Source organism: Symphalangus syndactylus, chromosome 8 (assembly GCF_028878055.3).
Source record: "Symphalangus syndactylus isolate Jambi chromosome 8, NHGRI_mSymSyn1-v2.1_pri, whole genome shotgun sequence".
Lineage (NCBI taxonomy): Eukaryota > Metazoa > Chordata > Mammalia > Primates > Hylobatidae > Symphalangus > Symphalangus syndactylus.
In genome coordinates this window covers 22,954,589-22,972,524 of record NC_072430.2, presented here as the reverse complement: position 1 = coordinate 22,972,524, position 17,936 = coordinate 22,954,589, and the positions used below count along the sequence as shown (strand labels likewise).

At 44.3% G+C, this 17,936-nt stretch overlaps 1 protein-coding gene across 1 annotated transcript in view; it reads right to left on the bottom strand.

Annotated features, from left to right (window-relative positions):
- The window catches only part of DDX24 (DEAD-box helicase 24), a 28,865-nt gene continuing 10,929 nt past the window's right edge, over positions 1 to 17,936 (bottom strand). Inside the window, exons 3-9 of the mRNA XM_055288303.2 lie at positions 11,136 to 11,660; positions 9,956 to 10,109; positions 9,132 to 9,647; positions 6,851 to 6,926; positions 4,052 to 4,240; positions 2,074 to 2,203; positions 1 to 546 (exon numbers count right to left, since the gene is read on the bottom strand). Coding sequence (XP_055144278.1) covers positions 275 to 546; positions 2,074 to 2,203; positions 4,052 to 4,240; positions 6,851 to 6,926; positions 9,132 to 9,647; positions 9,956 to 10,109; positions 11,136 to 11,660 — 1,862 coding nt within the window. The 3' untranslated portion in view covers positions 1 to 274. The remainder of the gene's footprint in view (positions 547 to 2,073; positions 2,204 to 4,051; positions 4,241 to 6,850; positions 6,927 to 9,131; positions 9,648 to 9,955; positions 10,110 to 11,135; positions 11,661 to 17,936) is intronic.

The following is a 17,936-nucleotide window of genomic DNA, read 5'->3' as shown; positions in this document are numbered from 1 at the left end:
TCTGACCATTGTTTTTAATTTATGAAATCAAGTTGAACACACAAGAAGCCTATAAACAATGCAATACAGAAAAATTAAGCTGCTGCATAGAATTCTTACTCCAAAACAATGCAAATCTGCATGAGGTCCCTCCCGCTATGGGTGTGAGTGGAAGAGAGGGAGACTTTTTTACCTGGGGTTGGTGGTGGAGTGAAACACAAGGGTAGGAGAGGTTTTGCAAATAGCCAGAGAACAGAGACCAATGTGTAGTCACTAACACACTTGACCAGGGCAGTTAATTTGCACTTGTACTTGGCTGTGGCTGTTCCGGCTGCGGCTCCTTCGGCTTCTTTGTCTTCTTCTTCTTCTGCTTGGAGAGACAGCTCAAAGCAGACTCACTCTTACTTGGGGCAGACACAAGCAGGGGCGGCTTGCCAGACTGAGTGGGATACTTGGTTTTCTGGCTCTCCGTAAACAGCGGCTGGGAGAGCAGGTGGCGCAGCTCCTTCTTCAGAACCTTCATCTGCTTTTGTCTCCGACGTTCTTCTTGCTGGTCAGCTTTTCCTCCTTGAAACACAATACAAAAAAGATCCTATCTACTATGGTTTGTAGAAACATTTTGTTTCCCTTGATGGATAACACAGTGAAAAATGTTTTAGAATTACTTTAGGGAGGCAGGGTTCAAAAGTTCTCTGAAGAAGCTAGTGGTGGCTTGGCAGGGGCTGTAAATGGATAATGTCTAACCATTTGCGGGGGATACGCAGGACCGCTCTGTCCTTTTTTACTTCATAAAAATCCTCCAAGACTGGGATTATCTTTACAGATGAGGCAACTCAGGCTTAGAGAAGTCACCTGGCTCACATCACAGAGCCAGCCATCAGACAGAGCCCAGAACCCAAGTCTCCTGACTGAAGATCACTTTTCTTCGTATGACCCACCCACTTACTGCCCACCTGGGGTTTGATGACTTCACAACTACAACCCCCTACCTGCCCCAGGAGACACTGAATGCTTCTTTGTAGCCCAGCTCTTCTATGCCTTGCCACCAATGCTGTGACTGCACATGGAGAGGCTGGCAGAGCCAAAAGGTTCCACCTCAGCCTGTCCTCAGGAGGGGAAGCCAGGGCCTCCACATCTTCAACCCAAGCCCCAACCCTGAGCCACTAGGAATAAGCTCACTGTCCTCAAGCCCACTCGTTTGGCTCCTGGCTTCCATGCTGAGCAGACAGCAGTAGGTCTGCCTCTGAATTTGCTGACTTGGGCGCCGAGGTGTCAGCATCTCTGCTGAGCTGCATACTTGGTGGTGTGGAAAGAGCATGGAGTTCTAGATTTGGTTCTACCACTTTTTAGACCAGGAGCTTTCTCAAGCAGGGACCGAGCAGATTCATCCCTGAAGCCTCAGCCTCTGGTCACATATAGAGTAGCAGCTCAGTAAATGCCTTGTGACAGAGCTGTTTCCCTGCACAAACTGCCTCTGCTGTGGTATCTAGTTCCCATATGTAAAAGAAGAGTACTTCCTGCTGTGTTCATGTCATGAAAGTGGAGAAGATCAAATGAGATAAGCATGGAAGTGCTTTGTCAGTTTGGAAGGCAGGTGTAGTAGGAACCATAATGACAAATAACTTAAAATGTAACACTTTCTATTTGCCAGGCAATGCTGCAAGCACTTAACATTTTTTAACTCAATCAGTCTTCACAAAAATCCCACGAAGTAGGTAGTCGACTACTTCCATTTTATGGAGGAGAAAGCTGAGAACACAACAGAGGTTAAATAACTTGACTCAGTCATACAGTTAAGGCAATGAGCTGGCATTCTAACACAGGCAGCCTGGCCAGAGAGCCTGCTCCCTTCCTCACTGTACTCCACTGCCTGTCCACGTAAGAGGAGGCAGTTGAGGGCACAAGACAGAGACAGAGGAAACAAAGACTGACCGAGGGCAGTAGGCTCATCTGGGACTGGGGCCTGTTAGCAAAGAGGGGGAATGAGGTCTTGCTGATTTTGACAAGACCTACAGTAGTAGAGATGGTTCCAACAAAGCAAAAGTTAAAGAGAGATTTCAAATTCCTCAACTCCCATCCCGCCCAAGGGCTTACCCTTATACATGTCTTCTTCCAGCTCTATCTCCAGGGCAGCCGCTGCCTGCTCAATCCAAGAGTTGTGCAGGCAAGCCTGGAAGTTCCGATACTCAGATTTCTCAATTTGTCTAGCTAAACGGATTCGCTCCTGGGGGGAAGTAACAGAAAATATTCATCTGAAATAGAGTTCAGGCCTCTGGGAAGCAAAGTCTCACTTGAGTTGTGCTTGTGTGTTTAAGGCAGGTATCACTCTGCTGCCCAGGCTGGAGAGCAGTGGCATGATCATGGCTCACTGCAGCCTCAACCTCCTTGGATCAAGCAATCCTTCCACCTCAGCCTCCCAAGCAGCTGGGAGGCACCACCACGCCTAGGTAATTTTTTTTTTTTTTTGGTAAAGACAGGGTCTCACTGTGTTGTCTAGGCTGGTCTTGAACTCCTGGGCTCAAGCAATCTTTCCACCTCAGCCTCCCAAAGTGTTGGGATTACAGGCGTGAGCCACTGTGCCCAGCAAGTAGTGTTTTTAAAAAGCTCTTGAGCTGGGCGTGGTGGCTCACACCTGTAATCCCAGCACTCTGGGAGGCCAAGGCAGGCGGATCACATGAGGTCAGAAGTTCAAGACCAGCCTGACCAACATGGAGAAACCCCGTCTCTACTAAAAATACAAAATCAGCTGGGCATGGTGGCGCATGCCTGTAATCCCAGCTACTTGGGAGGCTAGGCAGAAGAATCGCTTGAACCCGGGAGGCGAAGGTTGCAGTGAGCCAGGATTGTGCCATTGCACTCCAGCCTGGGCAACATGAGTAGAGCTCCATCTCAAAAAAAATAAAAAATAAATAAATAAATAAATAAATAAATAAAAAGCTCTTGAGATCAGTGGTGAGATGCAGTTCAGTTCCTATTGAAATGCATTTGTTTCCTGATAAAAGCCCAGTGGGCAACCATTACCTGTCTGTGTGTACACATCTAAACACAACCGCCAGCTTTCCCAACAATCAACCTGAACAGCCACATCCTTTGAAAACCCTTACTGGTTTGACTGCCAACCTACAGGTAACCAAAGTGAAGTCTTTATGCAGATACCGCAGCTCGCTTCCACAGCTGAGATAAGATAAAACATTTCAACTCTCCCTCTAGGAGGTTTCGGGGCTACATTGCAGTGGCAAAATGAAAAGGATCTTGTGATGTTGGGAAAGAAACCACGGGAAGCCTGGGTGGCTCCTAATCCTCCTTACTAATGGGAATTCTCCATCATTTCCACTTTTCCATCCTTATCTCCACCCTATTTCCCCACACAGCTAATATTTCTTTTGAGCCAGAGAAGCCAACATTCCTTGAACTGTGCCATGCTTTTGCTCCCTCAATTCCTGGAAATTCCACCTCCTCTGTACCCTTCCACATCTTTGCCAGCAGGAAGCTGGGATAGAATCTCCTCTCCTCCCAGTGTGACTATATGCCCAGTAATTCCATACTGCTCCATTGTACCTGAACTTTATTCACAGCTGGCAAACCTCTGGGAAGGAGAACCCACCCACTTTGGTCATTAACACAGTGTCCCACAATAAGCGGCACCTACCTGGGGAATGCCTGCTGAGTTAAAACCCAAAAGACAGAATTTACTGGTACCTGCTCCAGGCATGTGCCACACCTGTAGCATCTGCCTCAGCAAGAAACGCTAACTACACTGTCTACAACCCTCTGACAGGATATCCAGGCAGCCATGACCACTGCACTGTCCGGTGAGGAGGGGGGACTTCAGGGCCAGACAAGGAAGAAATGGTTCAGGGAGAAAATGCCTCACACCTTCGGTCACTCCCCTTTTCTCCCTTTTCCCAGGTATGCTGCTCTCAATCCTTTCCATAAGTCTCCTTGTTCAGCTGTTGGCAGAATCATTCCTTAGTTTTCAAGGGTTATACTGCCAGAGTCCCACAGCAAGGTGCTCTGCAAGGGAGCAGCACAATCCCTTCATTAGCACTGGGGCTTTAACTTTGCTTTCTACCTTGACCACATCCATGTATTTTGTCTGCACGGGGAACAGTGGGATGTCTTCATCTTTCTTGAGGGTTTTGTAAATCTTCTTAAAGTTGATCACATCCTCAGGCCCAATGAGCATCAGGCTGAGGCCTTCATTGGTAGCTCGAGCAGTTCGACCACTTCGGTGGACATAAATCTCCGAGGTACGTGGGACCTGCCACAGGAAGAACTGGGAGATCAATACATGGCCACTGCCAAACACTGGTCGTCTCCTCAGGGCCACATCCCCAAACCAGACCCTCCTACCTCCCAGCCAGGCAGGTAGAAACTTCTGCAGCATTGTAGAGCAATCTAGACCTCCTCTCTTAGCCCCACATTCAAAATGTTCCCAGGTTTAGCGCATTCACTGTGCAGGCTCTTCCCTCCCATGCCCCTGACCCTGGTTCAGGTCCTCAGGACCATGCAGCCAGACCACAGCAGTCACTTCTTATCCAGGATTTAAGCAGCCCAGCTCCACAGACCATGTTAATCCCTGGGTTATACAGTCTCTACTCCTATATATATATTATCCATAGATAATGTGGCATGGTTGCTGACACACCCACTGAGCCCCTGGCACACATCATTAATCAAGCACAACAGTCTTCTCCACTGGGCCCAGATAATATCTAGGAATCCTTTTCAATGTAGTACTTTAAGCAGCCACTATGATCTGTTCATAAGAGTTCTAGAAATGAGATTTGCCGTTCTTTACTTAGAGGATAAAGGCCCAACTCTTCAACCTGACACTCAGGGCCTTTAGTGACTTGCCCTCAACTTACCCCTCCAGCCTCAGCAACTATTCCTTTCCCAACACATCCCCTCTTCTCACTCTGAGCCAAGTGCCCCTGAACACTGCCCATTTCTTTGCTCCTTCCTTTAATGCCTCTGCATGTCCAAATCCTCTTCACCCTTAAATGCCAGGCATGTTTTTAGGAAGTACTTTCTAACCTCCCAAACTAGAAGTTACCTCTCTCTTCCACTGTATTTTGTAATTTTCTAATACCTTCTGCCTTAAATTATGGCTGTGGTCATCTCACCTCCTCTGCTGGATCCAATACTTCTTACGGACTGGGACTGTATTTGATTCATCTTGACTCCACAAAGGTTGACCCAGCTCCTTCCCCAAAAAAGGGAAGACTACAGAGATTTACTAAACCAAAATTAGCACCTGTGATACAGTGAAATATGTATTTGCTCTTCATCCTGTTTCCTGGCAAAGGAATCTCAAAAGTAATGTCTTTTTGTGTGCTAATGACAAACTATTGACTGATGGCTGATAGCCCCCTAGGTAGTTACAGGATGGGGCCTGGTCACCAGAAAGGCCAAGGCAGGATTAGAAGGTTGGGACTTGTGGCACTACTTCCCAAGGGCCAATAGTTTAATTAATCATCTTACCCAATGAAGTCTCCATAAATATTCCAAAAGGACAGAGTTTGGAGAACTTTTGAATAAGCTGAATATGTGGACATTCCTGGAGGGTGGTGTACCCAGGAGGGGCATGGCAACTCCATGCCCCTTCCCCTGTACCTCAGCCTATACATCTCCCCATCTATATGCTTTGTAATATCCTCTATAATAAACTGGTAAATGTGTTTTAGTTCTGAGAGCTGCTGTAGCAAATTAACTGAACCCAAGGCGGGGGGTCATGGGAACCCCAACTTGAAGCTGGTTGGTCAGAAGTTCCAGAGGCCCTGACTTATCGACTGGTCGCGAGGAGGAGGGACATCTTGTGGGATCTGAGGCTATCTCCAGGAAGACAGCATCAGAAAATGAAACTAAATTAGAGGACACCCAGCTGGTGGCTGCTGCTTGATATGTGGTGAAAAATGCCCACACATTTGGTTACAGAAGTCTTCTGTGTTGATTGTTGTTGTGAAGTGAGAGAATGGGAAAAAGCACTTTGAGTTTGTTGTTTCTCTGAAACAGCAGCCTAAAAGATTTTTAAAAGCACAAAGAGGAATTAAAGAGGAAAAATAATAATGCCATACCAGCTACCATTTATTGAGTACTTACACTGTGCTACCGGCTTCATCAGCATCAGCTCAATTTAATTCTCAGGATAACCCTACGGGGTAGCTAGCATTGTTACTTCCAGTTTACAAACAATGACACAGAGGTACTAAATAACTTACCTAAAGCTAACCAACTATGAAGCAGCAGACTGGGGATTCAAAGCCTGGCAGTCTGGCTCCGGTGCCCATACTCCTAACCACAACTTTATGCTGATATTCACTAGATGCACACACTAATATTACTGCTACTATCAATGGCGGTTAACATGAGTAAGTGCTTGCAATGTGCCAGGTGGCTTCTTAAGCTCTTTATACTTAGGAACTTATTTTACCTCGGTAAGAACCCTAAGAAGCAGGTACTCACTGCCATTTAATACGTAAGAAAACTGAGATACAAAGAGTTTACATTACTTGTTCAAGGTTACACAGCTGGGATTTGAGCCCAGAGAGATCTAAACTACCACACTCTTCTATTAATACTTCTCTACATCAGGGTAACCAATTACATGCTTTACTTAAGCCCATTTCACAGAAAAAACTAAGACTCTAACCTGACAATATCAAGTAGCTTGAAGAGAAGGGCTACTTGACATCAGACAAAGCAAGGTTTTCTGGAGACCAAAAGTGGGAGTAGTGGGCACTCGATGCCAGTGGTATTCTCTGATGCAAGGGCCTTGCAACCAACAATTCCTCCTCCCTCCCCCAACCTTTGCCTTAAAAATTCCCCATTCAATGCAGGCAGTTGCCTATAAATTTTCAGATGCCCCTACCTGGTAATGGATGACATGCTGGACTTTAGGAATATCCAGACCCCGAGCTGCCACATCTGTTGCCAAGAGAACACAGCTGGGGTAGAGAGAGAAAGTTTATTAATAATAACAGCTATCTTTAATCAAATTCTTACCAACTGCTGAGCATCCTAAACATTACAGTCCTTACCAATACTCTGTGAGATATCACTTGTATACCCTTTTACAGAAAAACTGAGGCTCGGAGAGATTAACTTCCCAAGCTATGTACATGGCTATTCAGTTGTGGAGTCTGGATCCAAATTTGGGACTCACTGACCCCAACCAACATGCCATACTCTGCAATGATAAAGACTCCCTCCAGTGAGTTAAATGAGGCCATACATATTCTGGGTCAGTGAACTCCTCTCCTAGCATCCTCACTTACTTCCTCCCAGTGGCACACAGACTTCCTTGCTCTTCCCCAAACAAACCAAGCACGCTCTCACCTCCAAGCCTTTGCACTTGCTACCCCTTAGGCCTTAAAGGGTCTTGCCTCAGATATCCATATGACTCACTTCATTACTTTCTTCAGCTCTCTGCTCAATTCTCACTTCCTCAGAGAAGCCTCCCTGACCACACATACCCAATCTCTTTTCTCCAACCCCTGCTCGACTTACTTCTTAGGATCACTTGGTAGACTGTGGGCTTACTTTGCAATTTATTATCTCCCTCTACTAGAATGTAAGCTCCATGAGAGCAAGGACTTTGCATTACTCACTGCTGTATTACCACCACATAGAACGTCTGGTTCATGGTAAGCACTTGATAAATGTGTTGGATGATGTTTCTCAATGTGTGGTTCATGGAAACTCAAAAGTACTTGAGGTGCTTCAAAACATAAGACTCTCGCCCTTCGGGGTCCTCACTCCCTGCATTTCTGAGCTGAGGCCGGGAAATGCAATGCAAATCCTAGTTTGTAAAACATTAAACCACTGCTCTAGGTCAAGGTCAGCAAACTTTTTCTGTAAAGAGCCAGACAGCACTTCCAGCTTTGTGATCAACTTAGTCTCTATGGCAACTATTCAACTCTGCCGCAAAAGTGGATATTGGCAATACATAAATGGGTCTTGCTGTGTTCCAGTAAAACGTCTACTAAAAAAACAGGCAGCAGCCAGGTGTGATGGTATGCATTGGTAGTCCCAGCTACTTAGGAGGCTAAGGTGGGACTGCTTGAGCCTGTGAGTTCAAGTCTAACCTGGGCAACATAGCAAGACCCCATCTCAAAAAAGAAAAAAAAAGGGCAGCAAGCAAGATTTGGCACGAGGGCTATAGTTTGCCAAGCCTTGTCCTAAGCTAATCTCAGTAAACCACTGGTACTACTTACCAATTTTTAAAAACAAGTAAATCAAACACTTGTTCTAGAAACTAATTACCCCGTGACCTGACAAAACACTGGCAAAAGACATTTTATAGTCTGCCTCAACTTGCCAGGCCCTCATCTTGACAATCTGCACCCCATTCCCTGAGCATCAGTCTGGTCCAAAGGCAGATGGACAAAGACATCAGGAATAAGAAATAGCATGGGCTCTGAGGTCCGACAGGCTTGTCTGAGGCCCAGCTCTACCACTTCCAGGCAGAGAAACCTTGGGCAGACTGATCAGCTTTTCTAGACCTCATTTTTTTCATCTATAAATGAGAATAGTGATAATGGTAATAAGTAGTAAAAGGACTAGAAATTATTAAAGCTAACATTTAGCAATATACACATACTATGTGCTAGAGACTGTTCTAAACACTTTACGTGCATCAATTTACAATCACTTAATCTTCACAACCCTAGAATGGGTTCTATTATTATCCCAATAATGAGAAAATTAAAGTACAGAGAAGTTAAATAACTTGACCACCTAAGGAGTGACAGAACTAGGATTTGATTTCAGGCATTCTGGTTCCAGGATCTGTGCTCTTAACCATGAATCTATTCTGTTTCCTCTTAAGGATGTTAGGAGAGTAACCGAATGTGATTCTGAATCTGAAGTCCCAGCATAGGACCTAATCTATTGTCTATATATTCAATATTATGTATTGTCACCCATATTCATTAGTACTGAAGTTTCTGTATGGCACTTAACAGCAACCAAATCCACTAAAGGAGAGTAACCTTGCCAAATGCTGTGCAAAAAAAAAAAAAAAGGCTACCTACTACTGAGACAAGGCCCCTATGACAGAATGTGGCTTTTCTACCATTTCCTCACCATCTTGACCCCTTTTACCCCAGTAACTAACTAGAAGTTAAGCCTCTGGGACAGTCCTAACTTACTCTTCCAGACGGGCAAACTGCTCCAGGTTTCTGAGCCTCTGCTTCTGGTGCATACAGGCATGTAGGGTCAAAGGCATGATATCAAGGACTTTGAGGAGCCCAGAGAGGCGTTTGATGCAGGAGATGCTGTTGGCAAACACTAAGCTGCGGCCTGGATACTGCATCAGGAAGTAGTACAAGTAGAAGTCTTTCTCATCAGTCTCACAATGGATTTTGGTCTCTGTTAGCGTTTCCACCGTGGCCTCATTCCTTGTGAGGTCAATGACCTTGGGCTTGCCCCTCATGCCAATTTTCTGCATAAGGAGGTCAAGTTTGGCTGTTTTATCCATTTTCTTGGTGTGCTTCTTATGAAGGATTCGAGCAGGAGCCTGATGCACCAGGGTGAGTGTGGCAGAAAAAACAAGGGTTTGTCTCTTTGGGTTGTATTGGGAGTCATTGAGCATCTCTAGCAGCTGTGAGAGCTCAGCAAAATGGCCTTTCTCAACCATCCGGTCAGCCTCATCCACTACCAGGCACCTGCAGATCCAGAGAGAGCCATATCATTGGTCAGCAGCAGGTTAAGAGGAATCATCTGTAGCACACCCTATGCTCATCCTAAACACACACACACACACACACACACACCCACACACACACCCCACTACCACCACCCTCACGGCCTCAACTAATCTCCCTCATGCACTCTTGGCTTTCTAAAGGCCAGGGTCTGGATGATACCACACCATGGCATTCTGCGATGGGAAGAAGGCATTGCCCACACCATGTCACCTGAGGCTCATTTCAGAAAAGGCAGTGAGGGGGAAAAGAGAAGTACCATCTATTACCTGAGCTGCCGAAGGTTCCTCAAATGATAATGCTTTTCTTTAATTAATTCCCACAACCGGCCTGGAGTAGCAACCACAATCTCAGGATGACGGTTCAGCATCCTCTGCTGTTTCTGTGTGGACATTCCACCAACCAAAATAGCAGTTTTAATTCCTATGGGACAGAAAACATAAGGGATACTTATTCAATCTGGGTGATCATTTTCTTACATGGCTGACACAGGCACCCCAGATTAGCAGAGACAGACATCAGCACAGTGTAATGCTCTAGAGCATTGCTAAAAGAGCAGGCCTGGCCAGACTGTTGATGCCACTCCTAGAGGGCTTACCAAGTCTTCTGTGATGTGGGCCCTACTTCTTCAACCTCATTTCTTTTCTACTCCCTCCCCTCCAACCACACCAAAGGGGCTGAATTTGAACCCAGGTATGCTTACCTCCAAAGCTCTGGGAAAACTGAGCATTGGGGCACCATAATGCTGGGGGGAATATGACCTGCAGCTGTGCTACACCTCTCCTAGGAAGCCCTTCCATTCCCTCAATCAGAATTATTCTGAAAGGTCCTCTAATGCCCTGTTGTTTTCTTCTCTGGTGCAGAAGTTCTCATAGTATCATGCGGGTAAAGGGCTTAGCAATAGTAAGTACTTAGTAATTAACTACTGCTTTTGTTATAAAATTAAAATTCCCAGAGTGAAGCCCTTCCCAGAGTGAATTCCCTGAGAGAATTAAATCCTAACTGCTTGGAGCAGGGATCAGCCAACTTTTTCTGAAAGGGTCACTAGTGAACATTACTGACCTCATAGGCCAGATGGTCTCTGTCACAACTATTAACTCTACTCAACTTCACCTTTGTAGTACAAAACCAACCACAGACAATATAAAACCAAATGGGTGTGGGTGTGTTCCAGTAAAACTTTATTTACAAAACAAGACAGTTTGTTAATCCCTGCCCTGAGCATCTATTGTATCCAATAAATTTCCTATGCATCCACAATGGCACCAACTATGTATTATCCTTGAGGGAACTGAAAAAATGTCACTCAATCAATTTTCTGTAGGGCTTGTCTGGCTCATAGATGAGAGTGGCTTACCCTAGAGGGCAGGAGCCACAGCTCATTCATCTTTACCAACGAGCATTTGGGATTTGCCTAGAAAACATTTATTAAATGGAACTAAACCTCACCTGTAAACCTGGCCACAGCATCAATGTGCTGTTTGACCTGGACAGCTAGCTCTCGAGTAGGAGTCAGAACCAGTCCAAGCAGAGGACGCTTTGGGTATGCCTTACAGGTGGCGCTTTTGTCATCCAACTCTTGTTTTAGATTTCCAGTCTGCTCTTTATCAAGATTTTCCTCCTCATTCTCATTCTGTTTGGGAACAGGCTTCTCCCTGATCAGGGAAGAAGGCCCTTCACCAGCATCATCATCACCAAAGAGCAACGCCTGGTCTGAGATAGTGCCTCCAGTCTTGGCTCTGGCCTCGGCTGCAGTATCACTGGGCAGTGCTTCACTCTCAATTACAGTATCGTCAGGCAATGCACCAGACTCAGCTTCAGCCTTGCCTGGTGATCTAGTCTCAGCTCCGGCCTCAGTTCTGGTCTCTCCAGGTGGTGCTTCAGTGTTACTTGGAGGAGGAGCAGCATTCCTCTTCTGCCACTGCAACACCGCATGAATCACTGGGATGGCAAAGGCAAGAGTTTTCCCACTTCCTTAAAAGTAAAAAAACAAAACAAAATAAAAACAGTGTGAATCAACAGATGAACATACTTTAGTCTAGAATTCATTCTTTTGCACAGAATAAGGTAGCCAAGTGCCACCCTGACCGACCCAAAGCTCCTCCACTCTACACAGATTTCCCCAGAAGGAACCAGAAGGCACATGTAAATTAGAACACGAAGAAAAGCATGGCAGGCTAGCACTGAAGTCTTAGGTCACCAGTAATGAATTACAAATGTTCAAGAAATGAAACAATAAAGAGATAAAGGGCAAGTTTTGGGTGTTTATGTGTTGTTTTTGTGAAGAGTGGGAAACAGTAATCTATACAATACTTTCCCAAGACTTTTCTTTGGTGAGAAAGGAGGGAGTAGAAGAAAATTTTCTTAAGTTTTCAGAAAATGTAAATATAAAACTTTTGTCTATGCCTGAACATTTTCAAACTGGCCTTTGAATGTACACTGTCCAAATCATCTGCGTGATCAAAACATCTCAGGCTGAGAATTTAAAGAAGTTCCAAAGTGATAATGCCCTAGGCAGAAGCCAATAAATACTTTCTCAAGGGAGAAACCATTATCATACATCTCCAAGAATGTTCACAATTTTCAAAGGAAATAAGCAGCTCTCAGTAAAAAATAACCACACACACACAAAAATAAGATACTATAAGGAAAAAAGAGAGCAAAAACAGACACATAAAACTTTCGATAAGAAGAAAAGCAGACTTATCAGAAACAATGAAAAGCCAGAAGACAGTGTAGCCAACATTTTTTATTTGAATGCCTAAAAATAAAACCCTGACGATCTATAACCCTACACCCAGCAAAACTCCCTCTCAAAACAAAATGTGAAATACAGACTTTAGGCATATAAAAGCTGAAATAATTCACCAGCAGCAAATGTGAGCTATCAGAAATATTAGTCTTTCATGCAATAGAAAAGATAATATAAAATGAAAATCTGGATGTACCCAAAGAAATAAAGAGCAACCAAAACAGTAACTATGTAGGTAAATATTTAAAAACTTCTTTTTATGGCCAGGCATGGTGACTCATGCCTGTAATCCCAACACTTAGGGACGTCTAGGCGGGAGGATCAAGACCAGCCTGGGCAACATAGTGAGACTCCCATCTTTAAAAAAAATTGCCAGGCATGGTGGCACACTCCTGTAGTCTTCGTAACTTGAGGCTGAGGCAGGAGGATTGCTTGGGCATGGGAGTTCGAGGCTGCAGTGAGCCATGATCATGCCACTGCACTCCAGCATGGGTGACAGAGGGAGATACTGTCTCTGAAAACAAACAAAAAAACCAAACCCCTTATTTTTCTTATTTAAACATCTTTAAAAATAATTGTTTAAAGCAAAGATAATAAAAATGTATTCTGGAATCTCTAACACATATGAAGCATACAACAAAAAGCACAAAGGAGGGAAGAAATGGAAAATACTCTTGTAAGGTTCTTACGTTGTATGCGAAGTAGTAAATTACTTGAGGGTAAACTATGATAAAATTAAAGATATATACTATGAACCCCAAAGCAATCACTAAAAAGACCTAAGAATTATAGCTAATAAGACAACAAAAAATATAAAATAGTATCTATGCATATATATATATATATGCATAGATACTATTTTATCTAATATATATATATATATATAAAAAAATAGTCTCTGTCCCTAATTCTTGACATAGAGCTTCTAAGAGCCTTGTAACTTTCTGAGTGACAGGAGCATCTTTTGTTGAAATATTTGGTCTTAGTCCTCAGTTGCTGATATAAAACCTTGTGATACCTTAAAAATATTTGTAGTAGTAAGAGCATCTTTTCGTACTAGTGGCTGGAGTCCCTAGACAGCTTTAGGATGGGGGATGGAACTTTCAGCTGCCTCTCCCCACCAACCTCCAGAGGGGAGAGGGACTGGAGACTGAGCTCAGTCACTAACAACCAATGATTTAATAAATTATCAATCATGCCTATGCAATGGAACCTCCACAAAATCTCTAAACGATGGAGTTCGGAGAGATTCCAGGGTGGTGTACCCAGGGACCATGGAAACTCCATGCCCTACCTCTTCTGACTTCCGACCCCAGCCCATACCTTGCCCTAGTCATCTCATCCATCTGGCTGTTTCTCAGTTACATCTTTTATAATAAATTGTTAAATGCAAATAAAGTGTTTCCCTGAGTTCTGTCAGGCATAGCAAAGTGCTGAACCTGAGGAAGGTGTTGTGGGAATATCCAATTTGCAGCCAAGCTAATCAGAAGTACCAGTATTTGTGATCAGCATCATCAATGGGGGCAACCTTGTTGTGGGACTGAGCCCTTAACCTATAAGGAATGACTCTAGCTCCAGGTAGATAGCGTCTGAATTGAACAGAATTGTAGGATAACCAGTTGGTGTCCACAGAATTGCAGAGTTGGCTGTGAGTGTGGGAAAAACCCACACATTTGATGCCAAGAGTGTTCTGTGGGTAGAAAATCTTTTTTTTTTTTTTTTTTTTTGAGACAGAGTCTTGCTCTGTCGCCAGGCTGGAGTGCAGTGGCACAATCTCAGCTCGCTGCAACCTCCACCTCCAGGTTCAAGCGATTCTCCTGTCTCAGCCTCCGAAGTAGCTGGGACTACAGGCATGCGCCACCACACCCAAGTAACTTTTGACTTTTGATTTTTTTTTTTTTTAGTAGAGATAGAGTTTCACCATCGAGTTGGCCAGGATGGTCTCGATCTCTTCACCTAGTGATCCGCCTGCCCTGGCCTCCCAAAGTGCTTGGATTACAGGTATGAGCCACGGCGCCCGGTAGAAGATCTTAATAGTATCTCTCTTTCTCTGACACACACACACACACACACACACACACACACACACACACACACACACACACACACACACAAATTCAGTGCCAAGGAAGGAAACAAAGAAGAGCTGGGACTAATAGAAAAGTAACAGATTTAAACCCAACCATTGATGCCGCTCCCGGGATCATTGCAGAAGGGAGGCAGGACTAGATTGCAGTTCCTGAAAGAGCAGCAAGGGGAGGCTTGCATTGTGAGTTTTAGCTCCAGATTGACTGCAAGAACAAACCAGTAATCCTGAGAGGACCCACAGACCCTCTGAAGGAAGCGGGCTGCTCCAGCAGGACCCGGGAGACCCCCACATACTGAGGGCCCCAACTGTGGAGAGGAGGGAGACTCTCCTCTCCCAAACACACATTCCCACTGGAGAACATGAAGGTCCGTTTGTAGGAGAAGTTTCTGACTTACCTTGAGCTGAGTCAAGTTAGAGAGCTGAGCAAAATACAGGGGTAGGAGAAGCAGCAGAAAGGCCCTGGGAGTTCGCTGGATCCCCAAGCAGCCCATTCCTGCCTGGCACCACAGGGATCCATTGGGAGCGTGGCCAGAGGAGCAGGGGGTAAAACTCCACAGAAAGAAGGCATTCTCTAGCCAAACTCTGTAACAATTTGATGTAACAATCAGAACAGGAGGAGAAGCCTCCTGGCCAGAACTCGGGGGAGGGCACGAATCCAGACTTCGCAGGCAGGGGAAGAACTAAACCCCTTTTCTTTCAGAGCTGGGAAGCGGATAACCTTGGGAAAGTTTTCAAGCCCTCCTCCTGGAAACAGACTGGGGCTGCTGGGGAGGACACAGTGGGAGTAAGACTGCCCTTCGCCCTTTGGTTTGTGAGGGAGCTGGGTGAGGCCCGTGACTACCGGCTTTCCCCCATTTCCCTGACAACCTGCATGACTCACCAGAAGCAGCCATAATCCTCCTAGGTACACAACTCCAGTGACCTGGCAATCTTACCCCCATCCCCCACAACAGCCACAGCAAGACCCACCCAAGGAGAGTCTCAGCAGGGGTAGACCTGCCCCCACCTGATGGTCCTTCCCTATCCACCTTGGTAGCAGAAGACAAAGGGCATATAATCTTGGGAGTTCTAGGGCCCCACCCACCGCTGGTCCCTCTCCATACTATAGCTGATGCTTTCTGGAAAGTGCCACCTCCTGGCAGGAGGCCAACTAACACAAAAATAAAGCATTAAACTACCAAAGCTAAGCACCCTCACAGAGTCCAACGCACCCTCTGCCATCTCCACTGGAACAGGCGCTGGTATCCATGGCTGTGACCCCCATAGACGGTTAACATCACAGGACTCTGTGCAGACAACCCCCAGTACCAGCCCAGAGCCAGGTAGACTTGCTGGGTGGCTAGACCCAGGAGACAGACAACAATCACTGCAGTTTGGCTCACAGGAAGCCACATCCATAGGAAAAGGCGGAGAGTACTACATCAAGGGAATACCCCATGGGACAAAAGAATGTGAACAACAGCCTTCAGTCCTAGACCTTCCCTCTGAAACAGCCTACCCAAATGAGAAGGAACCAGAAAACCAACCCTGGTAAAATGACAAAACAAGGCTCTTCAACACCCCCCCACCAAAAAATTATACTAGTTCACTAGCAATGGATCCAAACCAAGAAGAAATCCCTGATTTACCTGAAAGAGAATTCAGGAGGTTAGTTATTAAGCTAATCAGGGAGGCACCAGAGAAAGGTAAAGCCTCAATGCAAGGAAATCCAAAAAATGATACAAGAAGTGGAGGGAGAAATATTAAAGGAAATATATAAAGAGAAAACAATAAAAAAATTCAGGAAACTCTAGACATACTTTTAGAAATGCGAAATGCTGTGGAAAGTCTCAGCAATAGAACTGAACAAGTAGAAGAAAGAAATTCAGAGCTCAAAGACAAGGTCTTCAAATTAACTCAATCCAAGAAAGACAAAGAAAAAAGAATAAGAAAAAATTAACAAAGGCTCTAAGAAGTCTGGGATTATGTTAAATGACCAAACCTAATAATCTGTGTACCTGAGGAAGAAGAGAATGCTAAAAGCTTGGAAAACATATTTGGAGGAATAATTGAGGAAAACTTCTCCAGCCTTGCTAGAGACCTAGATATCCAATACAAGAAGCACAAAGAACACCTGGGAAATTCACTGCAAAAAGGTCTTCACCTAGACACATTGTCATCAGGTTATACAAAGTTAAGACGAAGGAAAGAATTTTTAAGAGCTGTGAGACAGAAGCACCACATAACCTATAAAGGAAAACCTATCAGATTAACAGTAGACATCTCAGGAGAAACCCTACAAGCTAGAAGGGACTGGGGCCCTATCTTCAACCTCCTCAAACAAAACAATCTTCAGCCAAGAATTTTGTATCCAGCAAAACTAAGCATCATATATGAAGGAAAGACACAGTTGTTTTCAGATAAACAAATGTAGAGAGAATTTGCCATTACCAAGCCACCACAGGAACTGCTAAAAGGAGCTCTAAATCTTGAAACAAATCCTGGAAACATATCAAAACAGAACAACCTCTTTAAAGTATAAAGTAAAAATCACACAGGATGCAGAAATACAAGTTAAAAAGCAAAAACAAAAAACAAAACTAAAGTACACAGGCAACAAAGAGCATGATGAACGCAAGGGTACCTCACATTTCAATACTAACACTGAATGGAAATGGCCTAAATGCTCCACTTAAAAGATAAAGAACTGCAGAATGGATGCAGAACTCATCAACCAACTATCTGCTGCCTTCAGGAGACTCATCTAACACATAAGGACTCACATAAAGTAAAGGGGTGGAAAAAGGCATTTCATGCAAATGGACACAAAAGCAAGCAGGGGTAGCTATTCTTATATCAGACAAAACAAACTTTAAAGCAACAATGGTTAAAACAGACAAAGAGGGACATTATATAATGGTAAAAGGCCTTGTCCAACAGGAAAATATCAAAATCCTAAACATACATGCACCTAACACTGGCGCTCACCAATTTACAAAACAATTACTAACAGACCTAAGAAATGTGATAGACAGCAACACAATAATAGTGGGGGACTTCAATACTCCACTGACAGCACTAGACAGGTCATCAAGACAGAAAGTCAACAAAGAAACAATCGATTTAAACTATACCTTGGAACAAATGGACTTAACAGATATATACAGAACATTTCATCCAACAACTGCAGAATACATTTCTATTCAACAGCGCATAGGACTTTCTCCAAGATAGACCATATGATAGGCCATAAAATGAGCCTCAATAAATTTAAGAAAATTGAAATTATATCAAGCACTCTCTCAGACCACAGTGGAATAAAACTGGAAATCAACTCTAAAAGAAACCTTCAAAACCATGCAAATACATGAAAATTAAATAACCTGCTCCTGAATGAGCATTTGGGTCAAAAACAAAATCAAGATGGAAA